Genomic DNA, 21,614 nt, shown 5'->3' with positions numbered 1-21,614 from the left:
CACTCAAAAACAGGAAATTGCAAAAGACGACAAAAAACTATTTCTGTGGACAGTGTTAAATCGTTACTACTAAGACGATCAAAAATGAAGATGAATATCCAATGAAAATTGTCAGGTGAGTCTTTATGGTAAGATTAAATGGGTTTGTTTCAGAGCACATCAATTGTGATACATGTCTCATTCGCTATAGAGAATTAATGTGAACTTGATTACTTGATTTGTGAGTTTGTTTGAAAAGTAACAAATCAATTTATCGTAATATTAAAAGTATCATTCAATGTAACGTTTATTAACTTACCGTGAACGATGGTGATGTTCGTCTCTTGTCCTTACTACATGCTGACGTCAACTCTTCAGATAGAAAGACTAAAACTTCCGTCTTCTTGAAAGAATTGTGGAAGTGCTTTGTGTTGAAAGCCAAAACACTGGAGGTTTTGCTGTGCATTGTGTTGAAGTCATTGGTTATTTTATTCCAATAGCTATAATGTCTGATATTCTTTTGTGATGACCATAACTCCCCATAACAATATGAGCTACAGCAGTCAGAGAGAAACTAATATTAAAAAAATGGAGAGTCAAACTGGCCAACTAAAACAAACACTGATCACCATAATGGTGACATCAAACCAGTTATTTGCAGTAAAACATGAACAGAAAAAAGTCTGTTTATTCTCATTAATATAAATAAATAAAGATGTTAATGGTGTTTGTGGCTGAAGTCAGTTGTAGTTGTTGTGTTTTATTTCTGTGTCCATCAGTGATTCTGCTTGTTATCACTTCATTATCTCATTCACTCCAACATTCAGTGTCACATTTAGCAGTCTGTAGTATGCACACTAAGCAGGAACCCTACATGGAACCCGCGGACAAAACCAGCTGAGACCCAGAAGACAGCCCACATCAAACCCATCTGGACCCATGTGTCTTTGCTGGCTGGGGACTATGTGTAAATGAGTTAAAGTCAGTTGGTAAAGATTACACCAAATATGGTCTGAATAACTATTCTTCAGTTTATTAGATTTTAGATTTAGATTCAATTTATTGTCATTGCACATGTACGAAGGTACAAGGCAACGAAACGTGACCTCTGCATTTAACCCATCCAGAGAGTAGTGAACACACGTACCCCCGGAGCAGTGGGCAGCTATCACTGCAGCGCCCGGGGAGCAAGTAGGGGTCAGGTGCCTTGCTCAAGGACACCTCAGTTGTTACCCGCCGGCCCTGGGAATCAAACCGGCAACCTTCTGGTCACGAGTCCGACTCTCTAACCATTAGGCCACAACTGCCCTATTATTGTTTGTTTATGCTAAGAAATGCGCATTGTGTTAAGAAAACCTGAAGTTAACCCTGTTATAGTGTGTTTTGTTACACAGTTAAAAAAATAAAATACAGAATTTTGCTAGTAAATTTGAAATATCTATTTTGAGACTTTAGAGGCACTCTATTCTCACATGCACATCTTAATCTTAATTATATTGATTTTATTTCATCTTAAAGACATGTTCTTGTAACACTTTTACAGCATCGTAAGCCTCATGAAGTAGATCATTACAATAAGTTTGTTTTTCAAACACAACAACATTCAGCGGCAATAACTGGTCAGGTGGTCAGTTCATCACAGAGCACATTAAAGTAAACACTATGATGATTCCAGTGCAGTTTGTTCTTCAGCATGTTTCTTCTGATGAGAATTTAAACTTCCTAAATAAGTGAATCTCTCTCCACAGATGGAGCAGTGATAAGGTTTCTCTCCAGTGTGAACTCTCTCATGGGTTTTTAGGACATCTGATCGAGCAAACGTCTTGTCACACTGAGAACATTTATAGAGTCTTTCACCTGTTTGTGTTCTCTTGTGATTCGCTAAAGTGTCTTGTCGAGTGAAACTCTTTTTACAAACACTGCACTGATAAGGTTTCTCTCCAGTGTGAATTCTCTGATGATCTCTGAAATGACGTGGATAAGTAAAGCTCCTTCCACACTGAGAGCAGAGGTAAGGTTTCTCTCCAGTGTGAATTCTCTCATGAGTTATCAGCTGAGATTTCTGACGGAAGCGTTTATCACAGTGTGAACACTGATAGAGTTTCTCCTCAGAGTGTGTTTTAAGGTGTGATTTCAGATCATATGACCGTTTAAAGGTTTTTCCACATTCACTGCACTGATACGGTCTCTCATTGGTGTGTGAACGCATGTGTTTCTTAACATCAGATGAATGGCTGAATCTCTTGTCACAGTGAGGACACGCGTACGGTTTTTCTCCCGTGTGAATTCTCTGATGAATATCAAGATTTCCTTTGGTTCTGAAATATTTGTCACATTCACTGCAGTGGAAAGGTTTTTCTCCAGTGTGTGTCCTCATGTGAGCGTTCAGACTAGAAGACGAGACACAAGCTCTCCCACACTGCTGACAGTGAAAGTGTTTCTGGTCTCTGTGCTCTTGTGAATGAAGTTTCTTCTCTTGTAAGGTAGGAAAGCTGATGTCACATCTGGTGCAGGTGAAGAGTTTCTGTTCTGTGTGTTTTCTCTCATGTGTCTCTAAACGTCTCTGTGAACTGAATGTCTTTCCACAGGTGATGCAGGAAAGAGTTTGTGCTGTCAGTCGCTGTTTTGATGTAGAGGCCGTTTCTCCATCACAACATGAATCACCGCTCTCATCTGAAACAAACACAACAGCGTTAACAATAACCTCCAGCACATCTGAAACTACATCAGTGTCCACTGAGAATGAGAAACTTCATTGTAGTTTTCTCATGTAACCAAAACACCTTTTATAAACAGCAATTCAGTGAAATACTGTGAAAAGACAACAAATGAAACATACCTGAAGGAATAAAATCATCTTCATCAGTGTGATGTTCTTCTTCTTCTTCTGCTGGTGTTTGTCTTCTCATCTCCATCAGTTTCCTGCAGTCCATCAGTGTGACAGAACACATGTTGAGTGGTCTGGTGTTCAGGATCTGCTGTTCTCCAGCGTTACAGACAGAATCCAGAGACTCTGTGGAGGTTTGATCAGTAGATTCATCCTGATTCAAGGTGTGATTACTGTCACACACAGTGTCCTGAGCGTCTGTGGGGTTTGTGTCAGTATAACAGAGTAAAGTGAGGCTGAGCTCCGAGTCCTGTGTGTGTCTGGACTTCTGTTCAGAGAGGAAATATATTTAGATAAAGCTATAAACTATGACAGTGAGATTAAAAACAGTATTAAAACACAAACATTTAAAAGCAGTAAATGATGTTGAATGTGTCCAAACCTCAGTGTTGAGTTCATCTCCTCTTGTCCTCAGCTTTTCCTCCAGTAACGCCACCTCTTTCTTCAGCTGACAGATTTCTGTGATGAAATCATCAATATCCAGCATGGACAGATCAGTTCCCACTGATTTACAGCACATCTGTGACGTCATCTTCAACATCTCAACACAAACACACACACACAACACTCTGTTTAAATCACTAAAGAGAGAAAATCAGAGTGATGTGAACACGCAGCGCTTGATGTTTGACTTTCTTTCTTTCTTTAGTGGGTTTATCGGCGGACTGAAGAGCTGCAGAGCGACTCCTGCTGGACTGGAGACACATGATAGTCAACATTAGATTCCTCCTCACCTCCTTCTGGCCATGGCGAAAATTAACGGGCTCTACTAACGTTCACATAAAAAATGGTAATTCATGTCAGATCTTTTTTATTTTTGGGTGGAGTATCCCTTTAAAGTCCCAATGAAATTAGAAATGTCAATTCCTATTTCTTCATGGAAAAGTGCAGTGTTTATTATAAATAGATTATGAGAGTGAGTCATAGAGGATACTGATATATTGCCCTGTCTTGGTATCAGAGCAGAATAACGATCATTTGCACTATTTTAAAATAATTAAAGATGGTTGAAATTAAATGTGGAGATGTATAAGTTAAATTTAAAGTCCCTGCACTTGAACCGTCATGGAAAAAACAGTGGGCGTGGCTTTCATCTTTCTCTGCGATTTGATTGGAATGTATAAAAAAGCCGTTGCATTTTGAAATGGAATTGGCAGCAGACTGACAGTTGAAGCTAAGGAGTTAACGGATGCTCCGCCCAAGCCGTCTAACATACGTCATCGAAGATTGATAGTCATTACAGGAAGGATGTGCATTTTCACATTTTAACTGACGTTTATGAGGGCACACAAATTTTAAAAAGAGAATGACCCACATTGATAAACTATTTACAATAAGCGCTGCAATATTTCATGAAAATTCATTTTTTATTTACGTGTTTGGAACTTAAAGAAGCGTATACTTTGTAATGGAACAGTTGTAATATGCATTTCAATCTTGCTTAGATAAAATACAGACACTGAATAATAATACAGAATTTGAATTTATTGACATTACTTATTTATGTGCTAACACTCCTTTTTCCTTCTTGGCCAACCAACCAATCACAGTCTTCAAAAGACATAGCAACGGGGTCAGCCCCGCCTCCTCCCTTAGATGTTTGTCTTTTCCTTGTTCAGAGTTGCTCTCAGATTGATCCTGAGTCACTTTTGAGATAAGACTCCTCCTAAGTTTTTAAGATAAATTATGAGCTTTCTTTGAGGATTCTTAGAAGCTTTATGATTACGGGCCTTGCTCTACAGGGGCCGCGCGCTTTTGCATTTTTCTCAACTGTTTCATCCAGTCTGAGAGTGCGGTGCTGGCAATATTGCGCACCAGTATTTAAGTGTATGACCTCCAATATATAACAAGACATTTGTTGTTTGTTATTGTTATAACTTTAATAATACGAATATTGTAACTAGGAGCTTGCATTGCGCATGCGTGAACCAATACGCGTAGCTCTTTTATGTGCTTGGATGTGATAGTGTGTACAGCAGGGCTTTTCTTCATTTGTAAGTCAGATATAATGTTATAATCCGCCACTTTACGTTAAAGAAAAAGTTTGCTAATAAATGAACCTATGAACAACGGAGATGTTCATGTAAAATTACCAAACCCTTTGGTAAGAAAATTCTCTTTGCATTTCATGTTTGTCTCTTCGGTGTCAGATCATCCTGTCCCTTTGTAAATCAGGATAAGTGGTTTACACCATTGTCACTAATGAGAAAAAAGGACATGCTCTCATGAAGTGCATTAAATAAAAAAGGGAAATATTTCATTTCTCTTAGCGTTCGGGATCTTTGCTCTACTACCGTGTTTCGATGTTACTGCACCAGCAGAGGGCGCGCGCTCTTCATGAACGCGCATCAGAGTAAACTCACTGGTATAAAGGGAAGCTCGCACTGTACAGTACGGCTTTGTCTGTCAGTCAGAGAGGTTGAGAAAGAGAGTAATAAATTATAAATGTGTAGAAGATTTCATTTCCATCTTTTCTATTTATTGATCTACATCTCAAGTAAGTGTTTCCTCAAAACATCAGCTGTGTTTACTCCTGACCTTTGCTCTGCTCGTGTCCTAAATATGACACGTTTTTGCATGTTTTGTATCTCTTTTAAGTGTGGTTCTTTTTTGACTGTGTTTTTGGTGGTTCAGTGAGTTTGTTTTTATTGCTGGTTCATATTCCGTGCGTGCAGTTGTGATCTGTGGAGATGGAGGGATCATGACCTACACATCATACGAGGGAGGGAGTGTGAACATCAGATGCCCGTATGATGCTCAATTCACAGACAACACAAAGTACCTCTGCAGAGGAAAATGTTCAACATTAAAAGTGTTGGCAGATAAAGATATACCCATTGAGACTGGAAGAACACCAGATGATACGAGGTTCTCTTTAAAGGATGACAAAACAGCTACAACGTTCACTATAACGGATCTGAGAGCAAAGGATGGAGGACAGTACTGGTGTGCGGTGAGGAGACGTGTGTTTGAAACAGATGTCTACAGAGAGGTCTTCTTGTCTGTCAAAAATGGCAAGTGATTGGAAACATCCTTATTTTCATTACAGATAATCACACAAGCGTGGACACGTTTCCAATGTTATGTTATTAAATGTACAACACAGTTTCGGTTCACCTTAAATCTATTACTTTTCCTCTTATTTAGTGTCCCACATGTCTGGCGTAAAAGGAGATGAGCTGTCCGTCCAATGCCATTACAATCATGTCATCAATAACCATAAATTCTTTTGCAAGGGAGAGAATTTGTCATTGTGTGAGACATCTGGTGTCAAAGTATCAAAAGAGAAAGTCACAAACGGCAGATTCTCTCTGATCGACGATACATCTGCAAGAGTTTTTACTGTGACCATCACAAATCTGACAGAAGAGGATTCTGGGATGTACTGGTGTGGAAACATAGCACTGAGAGGATCTCAACAAGCACATGACAATTGGATTTCGGCAGTCATTCTCAAGATTTCTGAAGGTGAGATATGAGCAATGTTTGAGAAACAGTACACCCAAACAAACATTTTTTATTCATGTTACATTGTATGAGAAAAAAAATGCAATGGAAGTGAATATTGATTGATTGGTTGAAGACACGAGCACTATGTAACTGATGAGAGAATGTTCATATATAACTAAATGAACTGCCCGTTCATCTAAATAATGTTTCGTTTTTCTGTTTTCATCAGACTCGTTTCTTAGTTCACACTTGCTGCTGTATTTCCGCCCCACCCGTCACACCAGTGAAGCGTTATTAACAGCTGTGTCGGGGGGAAAGTACGAAAACTGATTGTTATCTTCCTGAAAAGAGAAGCTCTCTTAAACAGTGGTTAAAATAATCAAACGCATGAACTGAACTGCACAATAAGACAACAAGTTGAGTTGTGTACATTTCAATACACACAGAACACAGAAGACAACAAGTTGCTTGTGGTCCACCTTAAATAGATTGATCACGTCACAAGCGAAATAACTACAGCTTGTGCATACTCTTTAAGTGTGGATGTTAGTTGTGATATCTTGCATTAAATTCAATGATCATTTCTGTTTCAGTCACATCTGAGAGCACGTCACATAAACCAACCACCGCTTCATTTCACATCACCCATCCAGCATCTACCGATTCTTCATCCAGATCAGCCACATCATCATCATCACCTTCATCTTTACTTACCTCCTCCTCATCATCTGCTCATTCATTGTCACCAAACACAGAGACAAGTATGTTGACTTCTGACGCACAATAATCAAATGTGAAATATCGATACAGCAATAAAATGGCGTTCTGATGTGTGTTTTTGAGGTTTATTTGTGTTCATCACGCCGTCGGTTGCAGCGATGCTGATCTTGTTTGGATTCGTGTTGTTTATTTACTTCAGACGGAGGAAAAAGAATGAACGTAACCACACATCATTTCTGTTTTTAAATTGTATCACCCCTGATAGCACACATACATCTGGTTTACGTCTATTTGACGTCTGCATTTACATCTGCAAGACATCTACAATACATAGTTTGCTCATCTGCAATACGTCTCGGAGATGTCTGCTGTCAGACGTCAAATAGACATCTAGAAGATGTCTGTAAGATGTTTATGATTTAGAATGGATGTAAAGCTGCTCTTTGTAAGATGTTTAGCAGATGTTTTTAAGCAGCAGATCTTTAGCAGACGTATTACAGACGTCTCCGAGACGTATTGCAGATGAGCAAACTATGTATTTAAGATGTCTTGCAGATGTAAATGCAGACGTCAGATAGACGTAAACCAGATGGATTGTGCTATCTGGGACACCTCCTTTATCAACACATGAAAGCTTTGTATTCGTAGTCAAATTTGTTCATAATTTAAACCTTCACATGATTCTCTCTCTCTCGCCCTCTGGTGTCACTAAACAGAACTGCAGCTCAGCGGTGTCGCTCATGGCTCAGCTGGGAATCAGGAAAATGGGGAAATAAGACAAACTAGGGTGCGTTTTAGTGAACAAATGTCAGATCTGTAGGTAACGGATTACTTGTCGATTTGTGACATATTTGTTGACCCATAACCAGTATACTGTAATGGTGATATTATATTATACTGCTCTGTCCGTTTTTAAACCAAAAATACCCTTCACAGGTGAATTCAGTCTTTTACGTGCTAAGAAGACGCAAAAAAAGCTCAGTATTTTGAATAAATGAATGGAATAAAAGAGCATGTAAAAAGTGTTTAAAGACCTGTTTGCTCTCCTGGTTTTGATTGTTTCATCTGTTTGTTTGTTTTTTTCAATTCAGGTCTCTGTCTGTTATTATGAAGAGATTCCCCTCACAAATGTTCATCACAGTTTGGTTCTTCCTGCATCCGGTGAACATGATGCTTCTGTTTACGCTTTAGCACAGAACGTCTCTAATAATCTCCATTATTCCACCATCGAATTTACAGACCATTCAGACAGAACTTCTGATGGACAGACATTGTGTGATTATGTAACTGTTGTTCTGTGAATGCCAGTCAACTCTACAGAGCAAACATCAAGTCTTTTCATTTATTGATATTTTGAACAAGAGCATTTTTTACATTTCTAGTTAACATTGATCAACCACCGTCCATATTATCACGTAACTGAATGTAAAGAAATGAAAATGGGAGAAGGTAGAACTGAGTTTACGCAGAAACCACATCAAGCTGTTGATTCTCATAGATGCTTCGAATTCTTTCCCCAAAAAATCTCGCACACCATGTCAAGTTTATACAGGTCCAGTTTATACCAGAGTGACGTTTTAAAGCCATTTCTTCTGTTGCCACAATTAACCTTTAAAACTTTCTTCCACAACTCCTGCTTTTTTGTAAAATAAAAGAATAAAGAACGAATGTCAAGTTGTTCTTGAAAGTTTTTTTTATTCAAAACACTTCATTCAAAACTTCTGGAAGTATTATTAGCCTACTCAAGGGTTTGTCAGTCCAAAGGTTTGTTGACGTTTTCATATTAGCGCCCCCTTCAGGTCGAAGGTCAGAACTACTCTCGCGGTCATTTTGTCCCATTGCTGAAACTGTTTAAAAGTGAAAGTAACGGCATTTCAGCGCGGGTCACATTTGTGTTTAAAATTCCCACACTTTTTTGTTTGTTTTGGCACTATTGCCACTAATAATATGTGATACGGTGAGTACCATTTAAGAAACTTAAAACGGTTGCTTTTTAGAGCTAAAACGTCTCACTTTTTTACTATTTCCGTCTAAAGTTATGCTGCTATCTTAAACTGACAGGAAGGCGACAAGTAGGCTTGTATTGAGTTAATTGTCATTAACTTAAGAATAAACATTTAATAGTTTATCTAAATATGATCATATTTTGTATATTAAATAGGCTTATACATATTTAAGGCATTTGTAAATAACAGGTAATGTATGCAAACAACATTATAGTGAAACGTTTGCATTTCTCATTGCATTTTTCACTCTGTATTCTTTGCTGTGGTCTGAGACTCATTGCAAATCTCAAAAAATTCTCTGGTCAAATGTGACCCTTAAACCCAGCTAAGTTTTTTATTTATTCACTACATACATAAAACCATACTACAGAAGGTAAAGAACGTGCTGTGAAAATGTACTTGACTGAGTAGGTCAAAGATTGAGCATAGTGAAATCAATGTTTAAATAATCTCATAATAAGATTTTGACACTTCATCCTGGATTTCACAGACGGCGTCACAAATAACGTCTCTCAATTATTACTCCAGATAGACAAAATGGCGTCTGTTTCAGAGCAGCTTGTGGAAACATTGGATGAACTGGAGCCAGAGAAACTGAAAAGGTTCAAGTGGCATTTAAAACAACGTGAATCGGCTTTGTCTGATAAACTTGAGAATGCAGACGTCACAGACACTGTGGATCAGATGCTGGAGCGTTTTGGAGAAGACGGAGCTGTGAAGATCACATGTGACATCCTGAAGAAGATGAAACACACGCAGCTGGCTGTACAGTTAGAGACGAAGGAAGGTAATATTGGGGAGCGTGTCGCTAATGTTTAAACTGAGGAAATGATTGGGTTGTAATCGCTCTCTTTTCTTTCTCTTATTATAGTTCACAATGCTGGGGGTTGTGTTGATGTCAGTGGTCAAACGGGTGCTGCTGTCAACGCTCCTGTACTCGCCCATAACATCATCTCAGGGCCAGTAACCTTCAACCTCAACACAACCACCGGTATGATCACTAAACCTAACCTTAACATGAACTTATACCACACTTCATATATCATGATTTTTTATCTCTCTCATAGGGCTACAAAAACCCTCATTGGGCGAGACATCTGGGATTCACGCAGGAAAACAAAGTACACAATCCAAAGTCTCTTCTTTATAGTAGCGTCATAAACGTATTTGCATTTCTTTCACATAATGTCACAGTTTTTCTTGTTTTGAACAGAGGAAGATGTCCTGAAACAGCACAAAGCCAACATGAGGGAGAAAACGGAGCACATTTTCGAAGGCAAAAAAGAAAATAAAACCCAACTTAAAAAAGTTTACACGGAGCTGTTTATAGCGGAAGGAGATATTACTGATGTCAACAATGAGCATGAGATTATGAAGATTGACCGAGCTTTCAAATGCCCCAAATTTAAAGACACACCAATCCACTGCAATGATATTTTCCGCTTACTGAAGCAGAAGAGAAACATTGTGCTCACCAAAGGCATCGCTGGCATTGGAAAAACCTTCTCGGTGCACAAGTTCATTCTGGATTGGGCTGAAGGAACAGCCAATCAGGACGTAGACGCCATGTTCCTGTTTCCCTTCAGAGAGATGAACTTGATTAAAGACAAACACATCAGTTTCCACGAGTTCCTGCTGGAATTTCATCCTGAACTGAAAGAATTGAAGGACGCGACGATGTTTGAAAGTTGTTCGCTTGCTTTTATCTTCGACGGACTTGACGAGAGTCGCCTTCCGTTGAGTTTCGACAGCGCGCCACTAACCTGCACCAATACACAAGCGTCTGTCGATGCTATATTCACAAGTTTAGTCAAAGGCCACCTGCTTCCATCATCGCTCATCTGGATCACCTCAAGACCAGCGGCGGCCAATCAGATTCCTCCAGAGTTTGTAGGTTTGTTCACCGAGGTGCGAGGATTCAACGACCCGCAGAAGGAGGAATACTTCAGAAAGAGAATCGAAAATAAGACTCACGCTTCTGAAATTATCAAACACGTTAAGACGTCTCGTAGTCTCTACATCATGTGTCACATCCCCGTGTTCTGTTGGATCGCCGCCACCGTGCTCCACGATATTCTCGTCAGGAACAACGGGGAGGACATTCCCACGACGCTCACGGAAATGTACATTCACTTTCTGCTGATTCAGATGAACATGAAGAACCAAAAGTACGACGAGAAAAACGTGAGAGAACGTACAAAGCTGCTTGGCTCCAACAGGGAGATGATTTTCAAGATGGCCAAAGTGGCGTTCGAACAGCTGAAGAAAGAAAACGTCATGTTCTATGAAGAAGATCTGCAAGAGTGCGGTATTGACGTGAGCGAAGACTCGGGGATGATCGCCGAGATCTTTAAGAAAGACTCCGTGCTTCACGAGGTGAAGGTTTATTACTTCGTACACCTGAGCATCCAGGAGTTTCTCGCCGCGCTGCACGTGTACGTCTGCTACCAGAACAACGATATGGACGACCTCAGTTTGTTCCTCGAGGGTTCGCGTCCCGAGAAAGACCTGCTGTACATTTTGCTGAGGAAAGCGATCGATTACGCGCAGAAAGACGAGAGGGGACATTACGATCTCTTCATCCGCTTCTTGCTGGGCATTTCTCTCGACTCCAACCAACAACTTCTCACAGGCTTGTTGACGCGCAAGGAGAACAATAAAAAGTGCATCGCAAAGACCATCCAGTACATCAAGCAAATGCAAAACAAAGATATGTGCAGGGATAAATCCATCAATCACTTCTTCTGCATCCTTGAGCTCCAGGACAGATCTCTGTACCAACAGATCAAGAATTATCTGAAACCGGGGTCGGGTCAAAAGAGGGAGATCTCCTCCTCAAACTGCTCAGCGCTGGTCTACGTGCTTGTGATGTCAGAGGAAGTGCTGGATGACTTTGACGCGAAGAAGTTCAGCACGACGTACGAAGGACGCAGAAGGCTGGTCCCGGCAGTGAGATGCTGCAGGAGAGCTCTGTGAGTACATTTGTTCGCAGATTACACCAATGTGCTGATCATGTTGACATTATTATCTCAATGAATATATATAGTATTATCTCAATTGTTACTGCACGTAATGAGATGAAATGGAGAGCAATCAGAATCTGCGTTTCAGATATTTCTCCTGGGAAAAAGAGTCAGAAATGTCAGAAACGTGTCTGTCATTAGAGTTTGAGAAGAGATGTCAACAATGTGTCAAACTGAGCTCAGATTTGTCGAGTCAGCAATCAAAAGTCAATATTATTGGAGATCTCAAACATTTCTCATCCAATTTACCCAAATCCAGATTATTTTACCTGGACAATCTACTTCCATTTTACACTGTACAAGTCCTATTCCTATTTTTTCTTGAAATATTGCAGCGTTTATTGTAAATAGTTTGTCAATGTGGGTCATTCTCTTTTTTAAATTCATGTGCCCTCATAATCTTCAGTTAAAATCTGAAAATGCACTTTTGCCCTCTAGTGACTATCCATCTGAAATGACGTAAATTAGACGGCTTGGGCGGGGCATCTGTTAACTCCTCCCCTTCAACTCGCAGTCTGCTCCCAGTTCCATTTCAAAATGCGATGGCTGTTTTTATACATCCAATCGAATCGCATGGAAAACACAAGCCACGCCCATAATGTTTTTCTCATTCGAAATTCTGTTTCGCTCTGAAATGCGTCAGAATGCAGAAGTAAACACGATCGCAACTTCTGGTTCACGGGGACTTTTCCCAAAAATGAAAATTCATGTCATTTTAAACCTCTATAAGTTTCTTTCTTCTGCAGAACACAAAAGAAGATATTTTGAAGAATGTTGACAACCGAACAACACTGAACCCAATTGACTTCCATTGTATGATCACAAAACCACTAAGACATTTCTCAAAATATTTTCTTTTGTGTTCCACAGAAGAAAGAAAGTCAATACGTTTTATATCCCCTTAGCAATTTCCGGAGAAACATTATCAAGATCAGCATGTTTAGTATAATATTTGTCAAACCCTTCAAGTCTTCACATCGATTGATGAAGAGTGAACATCTGGCCTCATTGCAGGTTTTCAGACTGCGGACTGACAGAAACTTGCTGTGAAACGCTGGCCTCTGCTCTCCAGATAGAGAACTGTCCGCTCATAGAGCTCGACCTCAGTGATAATTTCAACCTGGAGGCCGGAGTGAAGACGCTCTGTGCTGGACTGAAGAGTTCAAACTGTAAACTTGAGATATTAAGGTCAGATGTGTTGGTAGAAATACTTTATAAAATGAAAGTTGAACACTACCAAGTCTTTAATGCAAAAGTGAATTTTGTTTTTCAGACTGGCCCAGTGTCACCTTGGTCAGGAGTGCTGTGAGTCGCTGGTCTCTGCTCTCAGTAATGTCTCGTGCCGTCTGAGAGAGCTCGACCTGAGCGGCAATGACCTCCAGAACTCTGGACTCCAACATCTCTTACTTGGAATGGAAAACACAGAAAGAAAGCTTGAAATTCTGAGGAAAGTATTTTTTGTGATCAATATGTTTTATTGGTTCCAGATATAACAATAAATTCTGAGGAAAGTGTTTAAGATATTTAGTGTTATAGCAGCGCAGGGTATAGGGTATAAACAGAACACATTTTGAAACTTTAGTACGAATGGAAATGCAAACCACTTAATTTCCGCACAAAGTTGCTTTTCAGAACATTCTCAAGAAATTGTTTTGCTGGTAATATATATAATGATCTGAAATGACTTATTTTACCTCTACAGTCTACGTTCATTTTATACCTCCGTACTCTTAAAGTGACAGTGCACCCAAAAATGAAAATTCTCTCATCGTTTATTCCTCTTCATGTGGTTTGTAAATCTGTATGTGAGTCTTTATTCAGTGAAACACGAAAGAAGATATTTTGAAGAATTTTGATAATCAAACAACACTGAACCTCATTGACTTCCATTATATGAACACAAAACATTTCTCAAAATATCTTCTTTTGTGTTTCACTGAAGAAAGAGTCACATACAGATTTACAACCACATGAGGAGGAATAAATGATGACAGAATGTTTGTTTTGGAGTGAACTATTACTTTAAATTAAAAAACAATTGTCACTAGTGCTTTCAAACCTTTAAAACCTTTTGTTAATTTTAACTTTATAGCAGATGATTAACGAAAGATTGTTTTAATGCAGACTGAGCTGGTGTAATCTCACAGAGAAGAGTTGTGAGATACTCGCCTCGATTCACTGCTTGAAGTCTCCTCTGAGAGATCTTGATGTGAGTAACAATGATCTTCAGGATTCAGGAGTGAAGCTGATCTCTGATGCTCTCAACAACACAAACTGTCATCTACAGATACTGAGGTGTGTGTCTATGGATTTCTATACTGAAGTAACATTTCAGCAGTAATGCAAAATAAAGAGTATGAAAACGTGTTGTGTGTCTGTAGGTTATCAGGTTGTATGGTGACAGATGAAGGATGTTGTTATTTGGCTTCAGCTCTGAGTTCAAACCCGTCACACCTGAGAGAACTCGACCTGAGCTACAATCACCCACAACACTCAGCACTTCAGCTGCTCGCTTATCAAAGTGATCCAAACTACACACTCAACAAACTCAAGTATGACACACAACACTAGGACTGACACATACTGACCTGTGCAGTGTTGGGGTAACGCGTTACAAGTAGGCTAACGCATGTTACATAGTCAGAGTACTTTTTTAAGTAACGAGTAATGTAACCAGGTTACTTTATAAATTTACATATCGACACTTCAGCTACTTTGTTTTTCCAAGTAACTCAAGTCACTTTTCAGTCTAATCATTTGTATTAACATTTTTTAAACTTCTGTATTGAATTTCTGAATTAAAAGTATGTAGACATGATCGCAGAAACAGGCTATACGGGATATATTGTTAAATGCATTACAGTGTTAAACACTAAAAAGCAGCAAGGTCTGGAAAAGCATCAATCAGATGCGAAAAAGTAACGCAAAAGTAACACAAACTTACTTTTAGTTACTTTCCACAAGAAGTAACTAAGTAACGTAATCAATTACTTTTATTGAGTAACTTGATGTTGTAACTAGTTACTTTTAAAAGTAACTTTCCCCAACACCGGTCCTGTATGCGTGTGTGTGTGTGTGTGTGTGTGTGTGTGTGTGTGTGTGTGTGCGTGCGTGCGTGCGTGCGTGCGTGCGTGCGTGCGCGCGCGTGCGTGTGTGTGTGTGTGTGTGTGTCTATTTCTATTTTGTTAACATACTCAACCATTTGCTTCTTCAGAATTGAACCTGGAGGTGAGAGCTTCATCAAGTCAGGGATAAGAAAGTGTAAGTCTCTCTCTCTCTTTCTCACTCTCTGTGTGTGTCTCTCTCTCTCTCACTGATGAAAGTTTCATTCTCTCTCACAGACGCTCACCACCTCACACTGGATCCAGATACAGCACACGTTAATTTGCTTCTCTCTGACGGTGACAGAAGCGTGACCCACGTCACGGAGAAACAGCCGTATCCGGATCACCCCGACAGATTCGAGCCCTTCTGTCAGGTTCTGTGTCGAGAGAGTCTGTCTGGACGCTGTTACTGGGAGGCTGAATGGACCGGGTCAGATGGGATGACAGGAGTGACCTACAAAAGCATTCTCAGAAAAACAGATGAAATTGTCGTTGTGGAAGCCACCAGTCAGCTCGGAAACAACAGTGTTTCGTGGGCACTGACCTGTGGAGCGAGACCGTACGCTTGTCATGATGAAAAAGACATCAGCATACAGACCCCAACCTCTCGCTCTTCCAGAAACGGAGTGTTTGTGGACACGGTGGCCGGCAGATTGTCCTTCTACAGTGTTTCTGACTCACACACGCTCACACATTTGTACACATTCCTGACGTCTTTTCAAGAAGCTCCCTATGCTGGATTTGAGGTGGATAGTGGCACTTTGAACTTGTGTCAGCTGGAGTAACTTCAAAGTCATTTCAAACTCCATCAAAAGATTTCTTCTGCTCATAGTTTATAAACTCAATCATCACTTCATTCTCATTCACTTCAACACTTCATAACCTCTGTAGTGTGCACTCACACAGACACTGAGCAGTGTTCATTTACTCTGTAACGTAACTCAGTCCAAACCTCAGCAATGATGGTTGATGGTTCAAAATATTAGTAGTAAATAAATTCTCTGAGTAATTCTATTTTTATGTTTTCACTGAAAGTGTCACATCCATAACGCTGGAATTGCCCAAATCTGTTTTAGATGACAAGAAAGTCATCAATTTTTTTATAAGGCTGTATTTCATTTTCAATGTCAGTTGCATGAAATTTTAGACAATTTAGAAAAAGTCTGATGAGCTCCTGACTAACTTTTCGTTATGATTTATGTTCATGAAAACCAAATAAACTGTCAAGTGTTTCAATAAATTAAAAAAATGTGCCCTGACTTTCTCTTGTGCTATAAACAATTGTAATCTTCATTTTGTAAACAGGCAATAAGAGGAAGAGATTTCCAAATCCACTGGAAGACACTGTTTCTTTGCATCTCCATTTGTGTACATCTTTGACAGTTCACGACACCAACTGATTTACACCATTCATTTTCTCAGTTACTGTAGTCCAATCATTGTGTTTTTATTTGCTAAATGCAAAATTTTGTTCATTTAAACTGAACAACTGAAACTTTTTGTTGATTGCACCATAGTTGAATTTCATCCCCCCGAGCAAAGGTACGTCCAAAATATGTCTTTTCTACGTCTTTGTCGACGTTGAAAAGACGTCCCTTGAGGGGCCAAAAGTGAAAGGTGTTTCTACGTTTTTTTATGACGTCTTCTTAACGTCTTATATTGACGTTCAGAGGACCTCTACACAAAGTTCAAACTGGTTCAAATGTTTTTCAGACTTGAATCGAGTAAGACTGTTTAAAGAAATGTCATTGAATGATCTGATTGCAGTAAGATAGCAAGCAACCATTGAACCATTAAACACTGAGTTGCTTTTTGAGAGAACATTATTTTAGTTTTCTTAATAACTGATTTCCAAAACACTGCTTAAGAGTGCAAAATTAAGTGTGAACCCCAGCTAAAGTCATTTTTTGTCATTTACTTAAAGGGATAGATTCCCCAATAATGAAAATTCTGTCATCATGTACTCACCCTCAGGTTGTTCCAAACCTTTCTAAATGTCTTTGTATTGCCGAAGGAAGATATTTGGAAGAATGTCAGTAACCAAAACAGATCTCATCCCATTTACTGCCATAGTAGGGAAAATAAATACTATGGGAGTCAATGGGGCATGAGATCTGTTTGGTTACTGACATTCTTCCAAATATCTTCCTTTGTGTTTAGCAGAACAATGAAATTCATACAGGTTTGGAACAATCGGAGGGTGAGTACATGATGACAGAATTTTCACTTTTGGGTGAACTATCCCTTTAAATTTGTTCTACAAAAAACCGGGTCACATTATGACAAAGTTGAACAATATGAGCATGTTAATGATTCTTGAGCTCCAGTGAACAGTAAAACAAGTTGAATGTAGCTTCATCTGAGATCTTCCCGTCACTCTCAAATTCTTGTAATTCTTTAATGTATTGAAATGCTCCTCTGATGCTGTTTGTGGTGTCTTCGGTACGAGTGAACAGACGTTTGAGCAGTTTCTGACTAGACTCCAGTGAAATGCCCATCAGAAAGCGTAAAAACAGATCCAGATGTCCTCTCTCACTCTTCATGGCTTTGTCGATGGTTGTCATCAGAATGTCATGCATTTGTGAAGGGACCTTCAAAGAAAATCTCAAGCTCCTTTATGTTCTTGGTCATGTAGCAGAAGAACACGTGCAGCGCAGCGAGAAACTCTTGAACGCTCAGAGGAACAAAGCAGAAGACCTTTGTCTCGCGAAGTCCAGCTTCCTTCTTAAAGATCTCAGCGATCATTCCTGTGTATATGATTCTCCACTCACATCAATACCACATTCTAGCAGATCTTCCTCATAGAAGATGATGTTCTCTTTCTTCAGCTGTTCATTCTATTTGAACCATTCATCTGAATCAGCAGAAAGTGAATACATTTCAGTCAGCGTTGAGACAACGTCCTCCCCATCGTTCTGGATGTTCATGTATCATGAAGTACTGTAGCCGTCATCCAACAGAAGACGGGGATGTGACACGTGATGTAGAGACTAAGAGATCTTTTGATGTGTTTGATCATTTGATCAGCTTGACTTTTATCTTTGATTCTCTTTTTTAAGTACGGTGTGTGGAAAATACAGCGTTTTTGAACCTTAAATCATGTATACACATTGCATTACATTTAAAACAAACCATACTATGCATTTTAGCCGTGTCATATGACTCCTTTAATAATGAAGGCCACATCATCTGCCCCTACTAGAGATATTCTGTTTTAATAATCTGACACTTTGTGTAACTTGTTGGTTGGAATGCTTTCTGAGTAACTACTACAAATAGTACACAGCTTGTCTAGCGTTGTGTTTACGTGACAGAGGAGAACTGGCCCACCAAGTTGAGCCTGTTTTGTTTCTCAACCCCGCACCATTGGTTTGCTTACGGCTTGCGTACTGGAATATATTTGTGAAAGTGAAAGTGACCTATTAGTCAGATACGGTGACCCATACCCGAAATGTGACCTCTGCATTTAACCCATCCAGAGAGTAGTGAACACACGCACAACAAGTGGTGACCACACGTACACCCGGAGCAGTGGGCAGCTATCACTGCAGCGCCCAGGGAGCAAGTAGGGGTCAGGTGCCTTGCTCAAGGGCAGCTCAGTGGTTACCCGCCGGCCCTGGGAATCCAACCGGCAACCTTCTGGTCACGAGTCCGACTCTCTAACCATTAGGGGGCAGTCGAATATATTTATAATGAATATATTATTTAATTCTACAAATACAACAGGTTAATTCAAATACTTTTGACAGCTGTCTTTACTGTTTATGTAAAATCAATATCTTGGTGTAATATGACTGACATTATATGCACAATGTTAAGACAGAAAAGAACTGAGCCCAAAACTCAAAATTATTTAGTTGTACGTATTGCTCATTGATGATATTTCTGTGTATATTTCCACAGTTTTGCTTTTTGTGTTATTTTTTCTATGTTGGTAAACATGCTATAAAATTAGAACTATAAAATTAAATGTATTATACTGTATATCAATATAATTAATTATAATTTATATCATTAATATATTCTTATAATTAAATTATTATTAAAATACACTCTTAAAAATAAAGGTGCTTAAAAGGTTCTTTACAACAATGCTGTATAGAATAACCATTTCAAAGGTTCTTTAAAGAACCATCTCTTTCTTACCTTTTTAGAATCTGAATTTTTGCCACAAGGAACCTTTTGTGAAAGACAAAGGTTCTTCAGATATTAAAGGTTTTTCATTGAACCATTTAGACAAAAAAAGGTTCTTATATGGCATCATGAAGCACCTTAATTTTTAAGAGTATTTAAAATAAGTCAAATAAATTGTCCAAAATAATAATCCAAATAAGGCCATCACAAAAATCTAAATTAAATCAATCATTATCTCGCTTGCTATATTATTCTCTCGCAAAACAATTTGATCAGAGGTAAAGAAAAGGTTTAACCTGTGTACATTTTAAAAGATTAATAATTCGATTCATATCCATAAATTAATCAAAGTCTCAATGTTCAAAAACAGGTCCATGCAGGTGTTGAGAGCTGATCAGAAGTTGTTTATTTGTGTCTGTATAGTAAAAAAAAATGTGTGTTGTGGTACAAAGATCATACGGTCCCTGAGTCCATATCAAAACATTACTGCAAGAAAATATAGTAGAAAAAACTCAATATCATAATGATTCTGTCTAGCATTGTGATAGATAGGTAGATAGGTAGATAGATAGATAGATTTAATTAAATGTTAGTGGGCCATTAAAAACACCACCATGAATGACTGGGGCTTTGACACTCGCTCCGTTGGAGGACTGAATATTAACCGAAAGCCCTGAAGTCTGAGCACCAGCACCAGATGACGCTCCAGCACCGGCACCAGCACCGGCACCAGCACTCGCACCAGCTACTTCTGAGTCTGAAGACACTGAGAAAGAGAACGAAAGATCATTTCATCCGTTTAACTGTTAATATGGTGAATAATTCCAAATGTTAAGCAAAAGTACCTTCCTGGAGTTTTCCCGTTAGCTGATCGGCCAGCTCATTGTGTTTTATTAAGCGTAGCACACTGACGGCGATGGTCGCAGCATCTGAAGCACCGTACCGCTGCACCATGACATCCACAACATCATAACGGCTAGTGTTCTCAAGCGTGCCTCGAGGTATGGACTTAATGTCTGAATTCTTGCTGTTGCACAGGCGCCATTTGAAGTCTTTCAACTCTTGCTCTGTCAGATCCTGAAGTGCCTCCAGAAGCACTGTTTTGGTCGCTGCCATTTTGTGTCACTTGGAGAAACGTTTAAGATTAATATGGGTCTCATGGGGAATATATGGGTCTTGGGTAAATTTGTTTGGTTTTACAGCAAATATCATATTTGATATCATAATACTATCATTTGATATCATAATACTATCATATTAACTAATATAATATTCACATAGACAAGACAAGAGCATTTTCAGCATTTTCTTTCGAAGACACACCCGCAAGAGGATCATACATAATCTGCGTCCCAATTGTGTGTTATTGACAAGTTTATAGGTGTGGCAAAACATGCACACATTGGCACATACTAACACAAAGTCCCACCACAGTTTCCTATAGACGCCAATGTAACTAAAACTCACATCACAATACATCTTCTTGCATTTAAGCATTTCGTCATTCATTATTTGTTATGCAATGTTTAACGTTGGAGAATAATTCAGTGAAGCATCACATAATTTTATCAACGCAGTGGAGCGTCACTAAACTCTGCGTGAGTTGTGTGTAACGTTACTATGTTTCAGTGTTCATATAGATCTATACTTCGAATTTTCACTCCAAATATAACTTAAAGAATACGTATTATACGAATCTCGAATACTATGGTATACTGGTACGCATGGAGAATGCACCCCAGAGATGAGGAAAATATATTTTCAAAACAAAGTTAACTTTTTAAATCTTAAACCGGAACATGTTTATATTTTAAGAACTAGCTTGAAACCACCAGAAGACTTTGTTGTACTTACGAACTGCTGAAGACGACTTAGCTCGAGCGTCACTTCCCCGTTCTTAACTTCTCGCCTCTTTCGTTTCACTTTTAACTTTACATTGTTTGTCTTTCTTCGGAAGAGTTTTGCTCAAGCCACAGGTGTCCGTGGAATTTACTTGTATGTGGGTCAAGGGTTAGGTTCAGTGGTTATTCTGGGGTTAGTATCAGGAGTTTATACAGTAGACCAGGATAGGTTGTAGTTTGCTACTTTTCAACTGTTCACTTCTTAAATCCTTTTTTTATGACAGACTTCATTGCTACTTTTATTATAACCTGGTGTAACTGGAATTCGTAACGTAGAACTGATCGAATAGACGGCAAAAGCAATGACGAAACATCACCCATAACCCCTCCCCAACCATAGATATAAATAACTAGATGCCGCGTTAGCATCTGTTTCTTAGGACGTCCGCCATATTGGAACGGTGCGAGCC

The 21,614-nt window shown here is 39.1% G+C and overlaps 4 protein-coding genes across 5 annotated transcripts; 2 read left to right on the top strand and 2 right to left on the bottom strand.

The window, feature by feature from the left end:
• Window positions 1-1,024: 1,024 nt before the first annotated feature.
• Window positions 1,025-3,398, bottom strand: LOC130552908 (zinc finger protein 501-like). The gene is made up of 3 exons (XM_057331592.1): window positions 3,249-3,398; window positions 2,819-3,134; window positions 1,025-2,652 (listed from the first exon to the last, which is right to left on the bottom strand). The coding sequence occupies exons 1-3, from the start codon at window positions 3,396-3,398 to the stop codon at window positions 1,640-1,642; spliced, it is 1,479 nt and encodes a 492-aa protein (XP_057187575.1). The 3' UTR covers window positions 1,025-1,639.
• A 1,460-nt stretch (window positions 3,399-4,858) lies between these two features.
• LOC130552911 (CMRF35-like molecule 8) lies at window positions 4,859-8,696 on the top strand. Of its 2 annotated transcripts, none has more exons than XM_057331597.1 (7): window positions 4,859-4,970; window positions 5,542-5,880; window positions 6,014-6,334; window positions 6,910-7,077; window positions 7,160-7,255; window positions 7,753-7,823; window positions 8,128-8,696. In XM_057331597.1, the coding sequence occupies exons 2-7, from the start codon at window positions 5,568-5,570 to the stop codon at window positions 8,335-8,337; spliced, it is 1,179 nt and encodes a 392-aa protein (XP_057187580.1). In that variant the 5' UTR covers window positions 4,859-4,970; window positions 5,542-5,567; the 3' UTR covers window positions 8,338-8,696. The 2 variants fall into 2 exon arrangements, with proteins under 2 accessions (XP_057187580.1, XP_057187579.1); XM_057331596.1 differs by lacking the exon at window positions 4,859-4,970 and adding an exon at window positions 5,253-5,363.
• A 170-nt stretch (window positions 8,697-8,866) lies between these two features.
• nlrp3 (NLR family pyrin domain containing 3) lies at window positions 8,867-16,422 on the top strand. The gene is made up of 11 exons (XM_057331521.1): window positions 8,867-8,993; window positions 9,571-9,829; window positions 9,914-10,033; window positions 10,110-10,163; window positions 10,256-12,014; window positions 13,080-13,253; window positions 13,339-13,512; window positions 14,190-14,360; window positions 14,447-14,617; window positions 15,280-15,326; window positions 15,407-16,422. Exons 2-11 carry the CDS (start codon window positions 9,580-9,582, stop codon window positions 15,952-15,954), a joined length of 3,468 nt encoding a protein of 1,155 aa, XP_057187504.1. The 5' UTR covers window positions 8,867-8,993; window positions 9,571-9,579; the 3' UTR covers window positions 15,955-16,422.
• A 3,246-nt stretch (window positions 16,423-19,668) lies between these two features.
• On the bottom strand, window positions 19,669-21,490 carry LOC130552944 (caspase b-like). Its single transcript, XM_057331639.1, has 3 exons — window positions 21,158-21,490; window positions 20,149-20,428; window positions 19,669-20,069 (listed from the first exon to the last, which is right to left on the bottom strand). Exons 2-3 carry the CDS (start codon window positions 20,417-20,419, stop codon window positions 19,882-19,884), a joined length of 459 nt encoding a protein of 152 aa, XP_057187622.1. The 5' UTR covers window positions 20,420-20,428; window positions 21,158-21,490; the 3' UTR covers window positions 19,669-19,881.
• Window positions 21,491-21,614: the final 124 nt, after the last annotated feature.

The sequence above is a fragment of the Triplophysa rosa genome, linkage group LG4 (assembly GCF_024868665.1).
Source record: "Triplophysa rosa linkage group LG4, Trosa_1v2, whole genome shotgun sequence".
NCBI lineage: Eukaryota > Metazoa > Chordata > Actinopteri > Cypriniformes > Nemacheilidae > Triplophysa > Triplophysa rosa.
Note: the sequence above shows the minus strand (reverse complement) of the source record. Positions and strands in the feature narration are given on the sequence as shown.

Excerpts from the sequence above, each read along its gene's own strand:
- LOC130552908 (XM_057331592.1), bottom strand. The coding sequence starts at position 3,398 with ATGACGTCACAGATGTGCTGTAAATCAGTGGGAACTGATCTGTCCATG. Across the intron at positions 3,135-3,248 it reads GAGATGAACTCAACACTGAG|AAGTCCAGACACACACAGGA; the intron begins GTTTGGACACAT and ends CTCTCTGAACAG. Across the intron at positions 2,653-2,818 it reads AGATGATTTTATTCCTTCAG|ATGAGAGCGGTGATTCATGT; the intron begins GTATGTTTCATT and ends TGTTTGTTTCAG.
- LOC130552911 (XM_057331596.1), top strand. The coding sequence starts at position 5,312 with ATGTGTAGAAGATTTCATTTCCATCTTTTCTATTTATTGATCTACATC. Across the intron at positions 7,078-7,159 it reads GTCACCAAACACAGAGACAA|GTTTATTTGTGTTCATCACG; the intron begins GTATGTTGACTT and ends TGTGTTTTTGAG. Across the intron at positions 7,256-7,752 it reads ACGGAGGAAAAAGAATGAAC|AACTGCAGCTCAGCGGTGTC; the intron begins GTAACCACACAT and ends GTCACTAAACAG.
- nlrp3 (XM_057331521.1), top strand. The coding sequence starts at position 9,580 with ATGGCGTCTGTTTCAGAGCAGCTTGTGGAAACATTGGATGAACTGGAG. Across the intron at positions 13,254-13,338 it reads TGTAAACTTGAGATATTAAG|ACTGGCCCAGTGTCACCTTG; the intron begins GTCAGATGTGTT and ends TTTGTTTTTCAG. Across the intron at positions 14,361-14,446 it reads TGTCATCTACAGATACTGAG|GTTATCAGGTTGTATGGTGA; the intron begins GTGTGTGTCTAT and ends GTGTGTCTGTAG.
- LOC130552944 (XM_057331639.1), bottom strand. The coding sequence starts at position 20,419 with ATGGCAGCGACCAAAACAGTGCTTCTGGAGGCACTTCAGGATCTGACA. Across the intron at positions 20,070-20,148 it reads AACGGGAAAACTCCAGGAAG|TGTCTTCAGACTCAGAAGTA; the intron begins GTACTTTTGCTT and ends TCTCTTTCTCAG.